Source organism: Myxozyma melibiosi, assembly GCF_037950935.1.
Source record: "Myxozyma melibiosi strain Phaff 52-87 chromosome Unknown BZA70scaffold_1, whole genome shotgun sequence".
In the NCBI taxonomy this organism is placed as follows: Eukaryota; Fungi; Ascomycota; class Lipomycetes; order Lipomycetales; family Lipomycetaceae; genus Myxozyma; species Myxozyma melibiosi.
In genome coordinates, this window is record NW_027042915.1 from 368,529 (window position 1) to 382,621 (window position 14,093).

General features: G+C 51.6%; 5 protein-coding genes across 5 annotated transcripts; 1 reads left to right on the forward strand and 4 right to left on the reverse strand.

Moving 5' to 3' along the window:
• Positions 1 to 161: 161 nt before the first annotated feature.
• On the reverse strand, positions 162 to 1,523 carry BZA70DRAFT_286503 (carbon-nitrogen hydrolase; the record flags this gene model as incomplete). The annotated part of the gene is made up of 7 exons (XM_064913873.1): positions 162 to 226; positions 294 to 393; positions 466 to 698; positions 760 to 815; positions 996 to 1,074; positions 1,152 to 1,338; positions 1,419 to 1,523. The coding sequence occupies 7 exons, from the start codon at positions 1,521 to 1,523 to the stop codon at positions 162 to 164; spliced, it is 825 nt and encodes a 274-aa protein (XP_064770159.1).
• Positions 1,524 to 2,320: 797 nt separating this feature from the next.
• Positions 2,321 to 5,982, reverse strand: BZA70DRAFT_270552 (Non-repetitive/WGA-negative nucleoporin C-terminal-domain-containing protein). Its single transcript, XM_064911311.1, has 2 exons — positions 5,135 to 5,982; positions 2,321 to 5,082 (listed from the first exon to the last, which is right to left on the reverse strand). The coding sequence occupies exons 1-2, from the start codon at positions 5,964 to 5,966 to the stop codon at positions 2,486 to 2,488; spliced, it is 3,429 nt and encodes a 1,142-aa protein (XP_064770160.1). The 5' UTR covers positions 5,967 to 5,982; the 3' UTR covers positions 2,321 to 2,485.
• Positions 5,983 to 6,628: 646 nt separating this feature from the next.
• BZA70DRAFT_243307 (sodium transport ATPase) lies at positions 6,629 to 10,679 on the reverse strand. Its single transcript, XM_064910594.1, has 3 exons — positions 9,671 to 10,679; positions 9,130 to 9,601; positions 6,629 to 9,077 (listed from the first exon to the last, which is right to left on the reverse strand). The coding sequence occupies exons 1-3, from the start codon at positions 10,300 to 10,302 to the stop codon at positions 6,771 to 6,773; spliced, it is 3,411 nt and encodes a 1,136-aa protein (XP_064770161.1). The 5' UTR covers positions 10,303 to 10,679; the 3' UTR covers positions 6,629 to 6,770.
• A 521-nt stretch (positions 10,680 to 11,200) lies between these two features.
• BZA70DRAFT_270555 (uncharacterized protein) lies at positions 11,201 to 12,510 on the reverse strand. Its single transcript, XM_064911312.1, has one exon. The coding sequence runs from the start codon at positions 12,390 to 12,392 to the stop codon at positions 11,247 to 11,249; it is 1,146 nt and encodes a 381-aa protein (XP_064770162.1). The 5' UTR covers positions 12,393 to 12,510; the 3' UTR covers positions 11,201 to 11,246.
• BZA70DRAFT_270558 (actin patches distal protein 1) lies at positions 12,511 to 14,073 on the forward strand. The gene is made up of 5 exons (XM_064911313.1): positions 12,511 to 13,115; positions 13,175 to 13,260; positions 13,320 to 13,570; positions 13,632 to 13,808; positions 13,913 to 14,073. Exons 1-5 carry the CDS (start codon positions 12,797 to 12,799, stop codon positions 14,016 to 14,018), a joined length of 939 nt encoding a protein of 312 aa, XP_064770163.1. The 5' UTR covers positions 12,511 to 12,796; the 3' UTR covers positions 14,019 to 14,073.
• Positions 14,074 to 14,093: the final 20 nt, after the last annotated feature.

Here is a 14,093-nt window from a genome sequence, read left to right on the forward strand (position 1 = left end):
AGGTGTTTATGACTACTACTCCTACTGCATTGGGTTCACAATACTTATTCACTACGATCTATGATTGGGGACATTGAAATAGTTGAATTTCTAAGTCACTTCCAAGTACGAAATACTCCACAACTAGCCATCCGTACACCATCTCGACGAAGTCCTCTTACTCAAACGTCGCTCCCATAAATACTCGCCCCTCGTCGCTGCTGCCACAGAGGCATATCAGTCCGCACTAAACGCACAAGAGGTTAGTCTCACCAAACTCTCGTCCACTGCGCTTCTTCGTCAGCGATGCTTACCCTTTTCAATGACATCCAGATCGATATCTGCTACGCAGATTCGAGGGACGGAATCTGTATCTGGGCATTGTGCCAGCACTGATCCCCAGGGGTCAATGATCTAGACAGTAGTAGGCGTGAGCGTCAGATTCTGCACCTGAATCAAACAGTTTCAACCACAAATAGTACACACCATCGCATGCCCCCAGCTCCTTCTCTTCCCCTCCGAATCATGCGCTCCAACCTGAGCCGCCATCACCACATACGTTTGCGTATCAACAGCTCTAGCCCGTCCCAAGAGTTCCCAGTGAGCTTGGCCCGTTCTGACTGTAAATGCGGAGGGATACGTAATGATTTGAGCGCCCAGCGTGCGCAGTCTTAACGCGTGTTCTGGGAAGCGAATGTCGTAGCATATAGCATATCCCACTATACGTAAGAGTTAGCTTAGCCCTAGATTAATCGAGATCTAGAATAACCAAGTACTTACTCTTTCCAATAGGCGTATCGAAAGGCGGAAGAACTTCGTTTCCCGGTTGTACGGACCTAAAAGAGAAATGGCAGGCGCCCAAAGTATGAGTATAAGAGCTATTACCAAGCTAAGTAGATGGCTGCGACATGCCTCGACTCCATCAAGATCGGACCGTTCCTAAAATCCGCTAGTCAGTAAGCGAAAGATAGCAAGTGGCTCGGACTGAGCTATGGCTGGGGTGAATAGGCGCATACTTCATGCTCACGTCGAATAGATGCAATTTCTGATACCGCTGTGTGATCTCCCCTTTTGAATCGATCCATAGAAGCGTATCTGTAACAAACCAGCTCTTTAGTCTCTAGCGTCTCACATTATTCGCCAAATCAACGAAACACAGGAAAATTGCATACTCTTGCATCGCTCCTCGCCCTCCACACTCTCGTGAATTCCAACGCTCACTTCGAGAGGCTTCTCCAATTTTTTCAGCTCGTCTTGGATTCCGAGCACAAACTCGGATTTATCAGCTGACCTGGCAAGTGCTACTGTCTCTGCTGGTGAGCCGGCGATGTAGTCTGACGCTTCGGGTAGAAATAAAACCTGCCGACCGTTAGCTTACATGCTGGGCAGCGTCAAACGATCATGACAAGTGGCTGCGTCGAAATAAAGAAACTGCATACCTTTGCTCCCGCATCCACCGCCTTCCTAATCAATATCTTTACCGACTCCAGATTTGCCGCCACCGAGGCTGTCGCGCAAAACTGTCCTGCAGCCGCTAACGTCATTGCCTTTGCCTGTCTTGATTGAATGCTGTAAAACCTGTGCGCGGAGTGATGATTCCCTGCGCCTTGCAAAGATCGACTAAGAATTCTGAGATGTCCAAAACTTGAGAACCGCAGAAGCATGTAAGTCTTTCTATCCTCCAAGAGGAAGTCAACGTCAATTGCTCTGTTTGACTGATATATTTTTCGTCCGTTATCGGCGGCGATGATGATTCGAATCGTCATTGTGAGCGTGGGGTCTAAACTCTATCTAAACTCCCGACTGTGCTCACAACCTCAACATTGAAATCAAACATCCTCACTCTCCAACAAAGCATCATTCTACTCTACCTTCCTCTGTGTCCTCTAACTTTTAGGTGTTTTGTTTTACCGTTACTTCAGCGGTGCTACAGATGGCATCAAATCTCACTTCGACCGCAGACTCAATAATCAACCCCGCTATCTTCACCCTCCTCCTCGACTTCATCGCCCTCGAACACGCCGCCGCTCTCAACCAAACCATCACCCACCTCTCCCCCGCCCTCCTCGCAAACATTTACGGCGTATGGGACACTTTATTAACGCACCATGAACTAGGCGAAATAGCCTCACTGGTGCCGCTCGAAGGGGTGATGAGAGACGTGAGCACGGATGCAATGAGGGTCATTTTCGATCAGCCGTATGATCCGGCAGCGACTGTGCAGGTCGCTGAAGCGCTGTTGAAGCTGTCGAGTGCTGTTGTTACTCTTGTCAAGTTCACTATAAAAGTTGGTCTTATGAGGAATTTTTAGCTGCGCTTTATATCGTTATGACAACTGGCTGCTGTACTGCTCATACCCAAACTATGAATTCACGAAACTGGGCTTATTGGGCTTCTACTTTTACACTATTCAATTACAAATGCCATCAAGCTTTACAATTTAGGCACACACTCCGTAACATAATCTTATAATCATACCATACAAGCATCACTCCTCCTACCCTCCTCACGACGCTGCCTTCACAATCGCCTCGCAGATCTCCTGGTATGCCAACGGCGACGCAAACTCATTATACAGCGTAGTAAGATCAAGCACGAGCCCGTCTAGCTTATCAATCAGCGCAGCACGTCTCTGCTCGTCGCCCTTTAGCCTGTCATCTTCCTTCACCGCATTGAGCAAGTCGTCCTGGATGTACGCCACTTCCAACTCATCCTGCGTCCGCTGGCCGAGTCGTAGCATTGCCTGGCGCTGACCTGGAGGACCGTAGCAGTTGCAGAAGCCACGTGCTCGAGAAAGATACTCGATGCGCTGAGACAACGGCAAGTCGAAATCAGACCGCGAAAGACGGTAGAGAACCTCGCTGGCCGCCAGGAACTCCTCTTTCTTGCAGTAAAACGTCCACAGCAAGTCTGCAATCTCAAGATTTAGGAGCGCGTTGCGCTGCAGGTATTGCTCGATGTAAGGCGTGTCGATGTCGAGAAGACGACCGGAAAGACCGCGCTCCATGAACCAGTCATAAAAGAAGTAATGGAACAGTTCATCGCGAGAGTCGTACGCAATTCCATACGTCTCAAGTTGAAGCTGCGTGTACCTTGTCTCGGGCGCGCTGACGACGGTGTTACCGCCGGGCGACAGCTGCTGATCTCGCTGCAGCGATGCAACATCGTTGTTCACCCGGGCATCGACATCATCCAGAATACTAAACACAAGCTGATAGCACTTCTCCCGCTTGGCGAAGATTGCTTCTCGAGGATCCGAGGCCGGCTTGCCGTCGGCAAAGTAGCTGACCGCCTGGTTTCCCCGGTCTACCTCAGTCGCGGCCTTCAAAGCTACCTGAATCGCACCAGGATGATAGTCCAGAGACAAGAAGATCGAAATCGCGTTCTGTAGCTCTTCGAATACAATCGTCCCGGCAGCCATCCCCAACAAATGCACACTCTCTGTAAGACAGTGCATTTTCAAGTCAGGATCCGTAGCCGCCGCCACGCGCGCCTTGTTCAAGAGCTCAAGTGACTTATAGAGCACCACCGCATCAGACGAGCAGAACGATCCACACCGCTTCCGCAGGACGTCGATAACCGAATCAACAGATGATCCTGACGAAATACTGACGTTCACCATTGCTCTCACGAGTTCGTTCGCGAGCTCGGTCCCGCTGTCTGAGGTGAACAGATCCTCAAACGAGAGCTTGATTATCCGCTGCTGACTCTCACCGGACACGTTCATCATGATCTCGCTCAGCTTTCGCGGCTCGACAATCATCGAAACAAACGACAAACCTTCGGTCATGTGTCTGAGCAATGTCATCAGCGCATGCATTCCCCGATGCTCAGCTTGCAACGACAGTTCGTCAATGCGAGCATTGTTGCTGCCGAGAGCGCCAAGGACTCGATCTGGTCCCGAAAGTCCGTCGATGTAGCTCTGGTTCTGCTCCAAAAACTGGTAGAGATCGTAAAGCACGGCGTGGTGGGCATTCAGCTTGTCGACGGATACGTTAGTCGCGTAGCTGAAGCTCTTTCCATCACGCGACTTGATTTGCTTGATGATCGGTACTTTCCAGATATCGCGAACAATGCGCGCCATGTACATCGACAGTCCTTCAAATCTACCACTCAGACGCACACTGTCGAGTGAGATCATTGTGACGCCATAGTTGTCGTCGCGGAGATGGGCTTTGCCACCAAACTCTATGTACGCCTTCCTGGCTATTTCTCTAGCATCAAGCGGTACCGCGCCGGTGGGACCAGTCGTAGCGCACGCGACACTCAATGCCGTGCAGCACGTCTCCGAGCGACCGTACATCTCAAGAAACATGCGAGCATGGTTGCCGAGCATGGCAAAGGTCTGGACCATGTAGCGACGTGTGTAGATATGCACACCAGTATTAGTCAGGATGGCCACTTGCGTAGGCGGGAGCGTGTACTGCGCTGCCACTTCGTTACCAAATCCTTCAGGCTTCGGTGCAACCTGGAACGGCGCGCTAAGCAAAGCGATTTCCTGAACAAAGCCTTCGATATCTGCCCATGCGGATGTCTCCACCAACTGTGGTGCAGAGTTAGAGGTCAAGGACTGCAACAAGATGCGGCCCGTGTCTGGCGCAGACACAAACACGCTATCACCAGACTCGCCTTCTTTCACGGCAAAATAATATCCTGGAGAAAAGATCTTTGAGAACCGAGTATTTTGCAGCGCTCGCGAAACTGAAGGCGCCTGTGCCGAAGACTCGCGCGGCGGGAACCGGACTTGAATGACTTGCATATTTGTCGGTGGCGCACTCTGATTGCTGGAAAATTCGAATCCGTATAACCGCGCAGCACGAAGATACAGACGGCAGCCGGTAGACGTGGTAGCGATCAGATGGATCTGTGTGCTCTCGATCGGACGAATGGGTTCAATAGAGACGATGGCGGTCGAGCGAGGATCGAGAAGTGGCGAGGCTGCGTTGATCATCTGGAGATGAGAGCACAGCGAGGCATAAGTGTAGGTGATCACAAGCGTGAGATCCGTGGGCGAAGACATGTGGTATGCACGGATTGTTGATCTTGACGACAGCGTGTACACCAACGACCGAGAGTCGTCAATCTCGATAGCGACGATCGATTCTTTAATCAAGTTAGCAAATGAGAAATATAAACAAGCACGTTGCGTACATACCAGCTTTAGAAGACGAAAACAGCGCATTCATAACACCCGTCGGCACAAACTTGGACACATCAGCCACTGAGGGCGCAAATCCAGAAAGTCCTCCCTTTGTATGACAGACTTTAGAGCATTTTCCTCTAAACCAGCTCTCTGTGTTGGAGTACGTGATCTCCCAGATATCGGCAGTCCCCCGATTGGTGACAAAAATACGACCCGTTTTATCACTGCCCCTTATCTTGTCCACTTCTAATCCCTTCAACGGCACCGACATGCCGGTCTCAAACAGCTGGATGTCAGATCCACCCGACGGCGGTGCAACGGCAAGAATGAAGAACTCAAGTGGAGTAGCCAGAAGCAGCAAATACTTAATCGACTCGACAAACGTGCCCGCCGTTGGCTTCACGAGCTGCACCGAGAGGATAGTGTGCTGCAGATCCTCGTACGACAGGAAATCCTCGCCGCTCATGTAATTCCAAAAGAACAGCTTGTTGTCGACGGTAATCCAGGCACGCTGCAGCTCAGGGAACAAGCCCATCTGCGTGTAGCTCTCGGTCTTGTTGTATTGCTCAAAGATGATATCCGGGATGTTGGAGATGTGCGTGCGCGTGAACGGGGTCCAGGGACCGATATCCGATCCTGGATTCGGGTTGCCGTAGGCGGTCGAAGCAGTCATGGGCGGCGAGAAAAAGTACTCGGAGAGTTGGCTCTGCTGAATGATGCGATCCAGATCGGGATAGCGGCTGTCGATGTCAAGAGAGGTGTTGACGTACCCTTTTGCGAGTTCGATCGGGGTAGTGGGCACATTGCTCTGAGCCTGCGCTCGACCGGCGTCGCTGACTGTCATCAATCTGCCGTCGGGACTCTGTAGCTGCTGCTGCTGTTGCTGTTGCTGTGGTTGCTGCTGCTGCGACTGCTGTGGTGGTTGCTGCTGTTGTGATTGTTGAGGGTGCTGCTGCTGTTGCGATCGCGGCGGAGACTTTGGCGTAAAAGGCTGCTGCGGTGATTTCCACCCACCTGCAACACCGCGCCTCGCCCCCGGCGTCACGGGCGTTCCCGCCATTCCGGGATTTTTGCCATCAGCCTGCCCGCCCGACGCTGCTGATGTGGACGGCGACCGCAGATGCGTCGAGTACGGACTCGGCGAGGGAAAGAGAGAGATTGTGGACATTGTCGGCGTGTTTAGATCTGTCCACACAGCGATTTGCAGAACGTATATCTATACAAAAACAAAGATCTCTCCCAGTCTTGATTCAAGCAGTATCCGCTCTAAACAGTTCTCTCTCTGTCGTGTATAAAAGAGATCAACCGCGCGCTGTCCAAATGCTCTTTTTTTCGACAAAAACAAACAATCGTCGGCTCGAGGATTTTCTTCGTGCCCTACGCTCTGCTTGATCTGGATTGAAGCCCTTACCCACGCGTATTGATATGTAATTTATTATGTAATCATTTGTTGATGAGTGCAGGTTATGAGACCGAAAGATGTGCAGTTTGACTACAGTTTACTATATTTGCTAAAATAGTGTATTCAATAATCTCATATGTGTACCAACAACAAAAATCCCCCAGCACTACGTCTCAAGTGCATACGAAGCGAAGATAAAAGACAATGAAAAGTAGTTCATTCATATTCGAGTCGAACTCAACACAGCTAAACCTTGGCCTTCATAGTACGCGTGCGAATGACAGTACTATCAGCCTTCTTCTCGCCCTCGCCTGCCGCGATCATGTCCGCAAACCCGCCAGTCGAGGACCCAGCCGAGACCTCAGTCGCCGACGAACACGTGGACGAAGTCGAGTCTCGAGGCACCGCGTGTCCTCCTTCGAGATCGTCAGGCGAGGCAGCAGAGGAAGGGCGGACGAAACGCGCTTGTTTACCAGACCAGAGACCAAAGCGGCGTTTGATTGCTTTCCATACCTCGACGACAGCAAGGTAGATGAAGCATGCGCCGGCGACGACGCCCCATTCCCAGCTGATCCCGAGATGCTTAAACACCTCATCGTTCACAGTCGGGATATAAATGACCGGAAACGTGCACGCAAACCCGCCGATAACTGCCCAAAAGAGAAATCGGTTATAGTAAAGCGACGGGAAGACCGAGAACGGTCCGCTGTGACGCGATGGGTCAAGCTTGAAGATCGAGCGCGAAAAATGCTTGACTTCCCACGCGGTGATGAGCAGCAAGAACGAGAGATCAGCAAACGAGACAGCGCGCGCGCGGAAGACTGCGTCGCAGGTTGAGTTGTAGCTGTGGTTGCAGTCGTATCCTAACGCTCCGTCGTTGCCGGCGTAAATCACAATCACAAATGAGGCGAGGCAGAGGACGCCTGCGGTTATGCCGTACACGAATTGGTCGGTGATGACTTCCCAGGTGAATACACCGACATGGAGGTCGTGCGGAGGTCGAAGCATTATATCCGGTTGCGCTTCTTCCATTCCGAGGCCCATGGCCAAGAACGACGAAGTAACCATATTTGCCCACAGGATCTCCAAAGGAGAGAGTGGAAACACTGAAACCCCTTCTCGATCTTTGAAAGCAAGTCCGCAGAGCAACAAAATTACCTGGGAAATGTTGGAGATCAAAAGATGCACGAGGAACTTTTGGATATTATCAAACAACCGACGACCTTCCTCAATCGCGCGCACGATACTCGCGAAATCGTCGTCGGTCAAAATCATATCACTAGCGTCCTTAGCGACATCGGATCCGTTAAGACCCATAGCAATGCCGACATCAGCGCGCTTCAAAGCAGGAGAATCGTTCACGCCGTCTCCAGTCATCACGCAAAACGCACGACGGCGATGCAGCGCGTCTACCATCTTCACTTTAGTCGCGGGCGCACAACGCGCAACCACGAGCGGCAACTCCGGCATCGCGTCGATCTCGGTATCAGATAGCTTGTCAAAGTCCGCGGCAATCATTACCGCGTTGGGATACTGCGAGACCGGCATGGTTCCAGAAAGAATTCCGACCTCGTGCGCGATGGCGCGCGCAGTGCCGGGGTGGTCGCCTGTCAACATGTGGACTTTGATCCCTGCTGCCTGAGCCTTCAAGACCGCCCCGCGTGTCTCGACACGAGGAGGATCGTAAAGACCCGCGAGGCCAACAAAGGAGAGCTCTTGCTCAATCTGCTGGCGATCGTCTAGCGCGATCTTGCAGTCTTTGGGAAGAACGCGGTATGCGATGCACAGCACGCGGAGACCATCGAGCGTCATCGAGCTCATGTGCGCCTGCAGCATATCGTGGTCATACGAGTCCGGAACCAGAGACGACGAGACAGCTTCGACGGCACCTTTGGTAAAGACAAAGATGTCGTGGGTAGGAGATTCGTAAACGACACTCATACGCTTGATGGAAGAGTCAAAAGGATGCTCGGCAAGAAGCTTCCATCCCTGCTTCTGCAGCGTATCGCGGCCATAATCAAATCGCGAGGCAAACACTTGCAGAGAAATCTCAGTGGGCTCGCCATGACCGTCCCATTCTCCCGCTGACTTTTCGTCAGCAGCGGCCTTTTGCTCGATGGTGGCAAGGTTGCAGAGACCGAGCGCGCGCAGGAAAATGCAGAGCGCAGAGTCAGTTGCAGATTTGCTCAGAAGCTCAACGGGATCAATGGCGCGATCTGAGATCTTGAGATAGCCAGAGACAGGTGAGAAAGGCGAAGTTGTGTCGGTGACTGAGATTGTCGTTTGACTATCGTCGTTTTCGGCAAGTCTGGGAATCCAGACGCGGCGGGTGATCATCTTACCCTGCGTCAAGGTTCCGGTTTTGTCGGAGCAGATGTCGGTTACACCGCCCAGAGCCTCGAGGGCTTGCATCTTACGAACGAGAACGTGGCCAGAGGCCATGGCCTTTGTTGCCACCGAGAGGGTGATTGTAAGTACAGCGATCAGAGACTCTGGGATGACGGCGACAGCGACACAGATGCCGTAGATTAGCACGTCGTTGTCGATTTGCCACTGCTAATGAGTTAGTATCTAGAAGTAGAGACTGAGGATAAAAAATACATACCTTGCTAGCACTGAAAACAATGATTGCCAAGAGAATAGCAAGCGAAAAAAGAAAGATTGCAAACTTGGACAGTTTGACCTGCAAAGGCGTGCCAACCAATCCAAGGGTCTTCTTCAGGCTGTCGGACACTTTGCCGAGTACTCTCGAGGCAGTCCTGCCAGCCTTGCCTGAGGAAGACGACGAGCTCGTGGACGATATAGAAGACGAGTCGTCATTGGAGGTCGACGAAGGTACGGGCGTAGATGACTTTAGCATCTGCGCGATCTTGCCTACCTCGGTGTGCATTCCGGTCGCGACGACGATACCCGTGCCACGACCTTTAGTGACGGTCGAGGAGGAGTAGCAGATATTTGTGCGGTCGCCGATCGGGATGCTTGCGTCGTCAAAGGTGATAGAAGGCGTTTTTGCGACAGCGAGGGATTCGCCTGTCAGCAGGGCCTCGTCGCATTCAAGGTTCATGCCATCAAAGATTCTAGAGGAGTTGTTAGCGCATGCATGTCAATTTGTTTGATCGAGCGATTTGAGTGAGGGGAAGGAATACCTTAGATCAGCGGGAACAATGTCACCGACCTTGATACTGACGATATCGCCTACGACAATGTCCTGAGAGGATATCTTGACCAACTGGCCGGATCGGATGACAGTAGCCACAGGCGCCGAGAGCGAAAGCAACGACTGCATTGTCTTTTCAGCTTTGACGTCCTGGACGAAGCCAATGCCGATGTTGAGACAGATGACGGCGGTGATAACGCCACCCTCGATCCAGTCACTTGTGCCGTACGAGAGGGCCATTGCGATGAGCAGGACGAGGGTGAGCGAGTTGGACACCTGACGGAAGAAGATCTGCCAGATCGAGACGCCGGCGGCGCTTTCGAGCACGTTCCTGCCGTTGGAAGCAAGACGGGCAGACGCAGCATCTTCGGTCAGACCGAGCTCAAAACTAGAGTCAAGCTGGGCGGCGAGTGCAGCGGGCGCGACGGTGTGGGGAGGCGCGCTCAGTGCATGGCCGTGATGGTGGTGGTGGTGGTGCTTGGGGGCGACTAGCGGGGGAGGGTCATCAGCGGAGTCGCATTCTTCGAGTGATTGGAGGGCGTGGGTGGAACCACGTATACCGGACGAAGAATCGGACGGGTCATTTGGTTCGCTGGAGGAAGAGGAAGATGTGTCGACCATCCAATGGCTGCGGTTGATAGAGGTTGGTAGTGGTCGAGGAGTGAGAGTGATTGTGTTTGCTGTGGAGTAGCAAGTAGGAGTTTAGAGAGATGTCGGAGGAGCAGCGAGGAGAACCGGCTTTTATTAATTGCATTTTGGAGAAGAAGGGTCGCCGAGAGTTCATTCGGTTCTTCGTACGGCAGTTGATCGGGAAGGATTCAGGAACGGTGAAGATCAGAAGTTGCCGTATTTGGAGTATTCCACTTTGCTGTCTCTCCCTCTTTTTGTGTGCTTTTACAGCTGGTTTCTGAATTATTAGACAATATGCAATGCATACATCTGCTCAACATATCAATTACCACTTCTTTTGATTATTCTTCACCGTTCGATGTTAGCAGGCATCGTGACCTCGGAGTTAAGCCGGGGGGCGGTGCAAACGCATTAGTGCTGACAAACGTTGTTAAGGGTCTTGAAACAATGACGTCACAGGACCCTCGAACCTTGGCGCGCGCGCACTTGGCCAGCAGTCATTGTTCCGTCTGGTCTCGTGCTTTGTTGTTGCTGTCGGCTTTACTGATATGAATTAATCATATATTTGCCTGTTATTGCTGAATATCTTCGACATTTGCAAGCACCAGCTGGAGATGGTGATAGCGGTGCAATTCAGTCCAGCGTATTCTAACAACGAGGGTCTGCTTGGCATCGCTACTTGCGACCGTCTCCACAGTCAGCCAAAGCCTTGCAAACCTTTTCTTATCAACGCTCTCGATAAGATACCCACAGTCTGTTTGAATATACAGCAAAAGCACTGCTGTATACCAGGTACAGCTCAATCACGGCAGATATCGCAATCTCGCCCTGGCTTGGCTCGGCTCTTATCTACATCTCCTCCATCTTCTACAGCTTTCGAAGAACATCTAGTCTAATAACATTATACTAATCTCTATCTAAAACAATGCTCTCCTCTAATCCTTGAACTTGCAAACCTCAACCGTATCTGAAAAACCAACACTTAACCCTTTACCCTTCCTCACCTTCATCCCCGGTACCTTCCCTGGCTCTGTCTTCTCAGGCACCTTCTCCACCTTCTCCTTCTCCAACCCCTGACCACTCTCAACCTCACAGATCTCAACACCGCTCAGCTCCTTCCAGTTCAATCTCTCGCCGCTGTTGACAAATGCAGTCGTAGGTATCAAGCCTGGTTTCACAGTGATCCCCGAGTATGGCGTGCTTGTGTTTTCAGATTGTTTGATTTCTGAATCCGAAGGGTCGCCAAGCTGCGGGGGTACCTGGGTATCAATATACAGATCAGGAGTATCAACAGTCTCCACAGTTTCCTGCACAGCACTCACGCTCTCGCTCTCATCATCCACTCCACTCTCCCAGCTAATATTCTCCAACTCTTCCAAACACCGCCACAGCTCCTGCTCAAGCCCTTCAAGTCTGCACAGTCTGGCGTCAATCTCCCGAAAATCACACAGTAGATACTGCTTATTCGTAAGCCTCTTTCCTGGCGGCGACATCTGCGCTGACAGCGACATTATCACATCAAGCGCACTTGGACCAGATGCACAGTCTATATCTCCACCTTCGGTCTCCGTCACCGACGACAAAGAGCACGAAAACGATGAGCTTAGATCGTTCACTGACTCGCGCGGTGATATCAGCATATCAAACAAATCCTTGTCGTCAAGCGTACTCTCGCCGTCCTCGCCAGATGACACAGAGCCCTGCTCCGTCTGACTCTCGTCCTGGATCCTCTTCCGCAGCCACGCACTATCGCATATCTCCTCTGTCGTCTTCCTAGTTTTGTTCTGCGTCACCGGCTCTCGACGTCGAAACCTCAACGACAGCATCGTAGACGGCTCTGTAGCTTCATCTTCTGCACTTTCTTCCGCCTCGTCCACCTCCAGATCGCAAAAACTCAGCGCGTCGTCGTAGACTAACGACCCAAACTCATTCCGCACAGAGCCTAGCTTGAGTGCTGAGCGAGAGCGTCGCACGGTTTGCGCAAACGAAGTGAGGCTTTTATCTGTGTTGTCAGGAGTCTGTTCAGATGGTATAGTGTCTGTAACTGAGGAGTCTGTCTTCTTTTTCCTGAATAGCATCATCGGTGTTGAAGACAGCGTCGACCAGGCGTCAGTTGATATTCGGGCCAGTCCCAGGCGAGTGTACCGACGAGGGTTAGGTAAGCATCAACATGAATTATGTAATATTCTTTTATTCATCTCTCAATAGTAATTGCAATAACAACTCATTCTGTCGATAATGTCTTGGTCGTGCTATTATTCAGCTCCTTTGCCAGCCTTCTGATTCACCGCTCGGAACGGCCATTTAACTTTGCCATCTGGTTTATTCGGTAATAAACTCCGATTCCGCCGTGCGGAAATAAGACGAAGCAGAGACGAGCAATAAGATTATCCGCTCATCAAAGGCCAATTGGAGAACTTCCATTTGTCTTCTGTTCTCTTCATGCTCGCTGTTCTCTCAGCTGTTGTATATACAGATCAGAATAATGAACAGCTTCCGGGGTATACGACGACTCGTCGCGGCGACTTCTTTGCCCTCTTCACGCCGCTTCGCGGGAACAAGTAGCCCGCGTCAGCGAATACCAATATTTGGCCCCGGCAGCAATACTGAGCCGTCAGCAGCGCCCGAAACACGACTGGGACAGTACGAGATTGTCGATAGTTGTCCTGAACCCGATTTTGATACCGGATGTACGTTTTGCCAGCCAGAGTTCCCGCCTGATCTGCAGGTCAAGAGCGGCGCGCCGCTGGCTGGCACTGCGCCTTCGGTCGGGAGGCATTTACTTGTTTCTACTGGGCATAGCGGTGAGTCTGACTACACTTAGGATTGAGCTTAGCGGAGACTGACTGGGTTTATGTTACAGAGTGGCCGAATAAGACAGAACTGGATCCGGCTTCATTAGAAGCAAAGCTCCGCGATTTGCAGCGTACCGGCGGAATACGACGCGATGTAGGCCTCATTATATCATATCCACTGTTCTGATGTGACTACTGACCAACACGCTATAGCCGGACTTCAACTACCTCGTCACAAGCACAGATTTGGCCCCACCAGAAGACAAAGACTCCTGGTCAATCCACATGTACCCCGACAACCTCTACTTCCCGCGCGTGCCGTTCGCCAAGGCCGACGCGTTCATGAAACGATATCTTGTCCCCAGTCGCGCGCAGGAAGCTGAGGGGTTTGAAGAAGAAGTCGAGGTTCGCAAGGCTGAGAATCCGATCATTGCAATCTGTGGACATACTTCGCGCGATATGCGGTACGCACCTCCCCAATCTCTCGTGACAGTGAAACTAGAGTGCTTACGTGATAATATAAAGATGTGGAATAGTCGGTCCTATGCTGAAGGCTGAATTTGAGCAAGTGCTGGGAGCAAAAGGCCTGCTCTACGACAGCACCACCGACAAAGGAGTCAAAGTCGCTATAGTCTCCCACGTCGGCGGACACGTCTACGCCGGCAACGTGATCATTTTTGACGGGCGCGGAAATTCAATCTGGTAAGTCTCCTGGGTTTTATGCAACCTCTATCTTCCTTGACGCAGGGAGCAGTCTATGATGTGAGATCGCTGCGGTTGACGGCATACTGACTCGTCCGTTCTAGGTATGGTCTAGTGCAGCCAAAACACGTGCAGGGTATCGTGAAGCAGACGATAGAGCGCAAACAGATCATCCGCCCGCTGTATCGCGGCGGCACCATACTCGACTAGCTCCTCAGTGCAGTTAAATGTATTCTAAATAGAATAATAGATCCACATTCAAGAGTAAAGCCAGTATTCCCTGCC

Coding starts and splice junctions, on each gene's coding strand:
- BZA70DRAFT_270558 (XM_064911313.1), top strand. CDS start 12,797: ATGAACAGCTTCCGGGGTATACGACGACTCGTCGCGGCGACTTCTTTG. Junction 13,261..13,319: donor CCGGCGGAATACGACGCGAT/GTAGGCCTCATT, acceptor AACACGCTATAG/CCGGACTTCAACTACCTCGT. Junction 13,571..13,631: donor CATACTTCGCGCGATATGCG/GTACGCACCTCC, acceptor GATAATATAAAG/ATGTGGAATAGTCGGTCCTA.
- BZA70DRAFT_270555 (XM_064911312.1), bottom strand. CDS start 12,392: ATGATGCTATTCAGGAAAAAGAAGACAGACTCCTCAGTTACAGACACT.
- BZA70DRAFT_270552 (XM_064911311.1), bottom strand. CDS start 5,966: ATGACAGTCAGCGACGCCGGTCGAGCGCAGGCTCAGAGCAATGTGCCC. Junction 5,083..5,134: donor GTTTTCGTCTTCTAAAGCTG/GTATGTACGCAA, acceptor ACTTGATTAAAG/AATCGATCGTCGCTATCGAG.
- BZA70DRAFT_243307 (XM_064910594.1), bottom strand. CDS start 10,302: ATGGTCGACACATCTTCCTCTTCCTCCAGCGAACCAAATGACCCGTCC. Junction 9,602..9,670: donor ATTGTTCCCGCTGATCTAAG/GTATTCCTTCCC, acceptor CAACTCCTCTAG/AATCTTTGATGGCATGAACC. Junction 9,078..9,129: donor TTGTTTTCAGTGCTAGCAAG/GTATGTATTTTT, acceptor ACTCATTAGCAG/TGGCAAATCGACAACGACGT.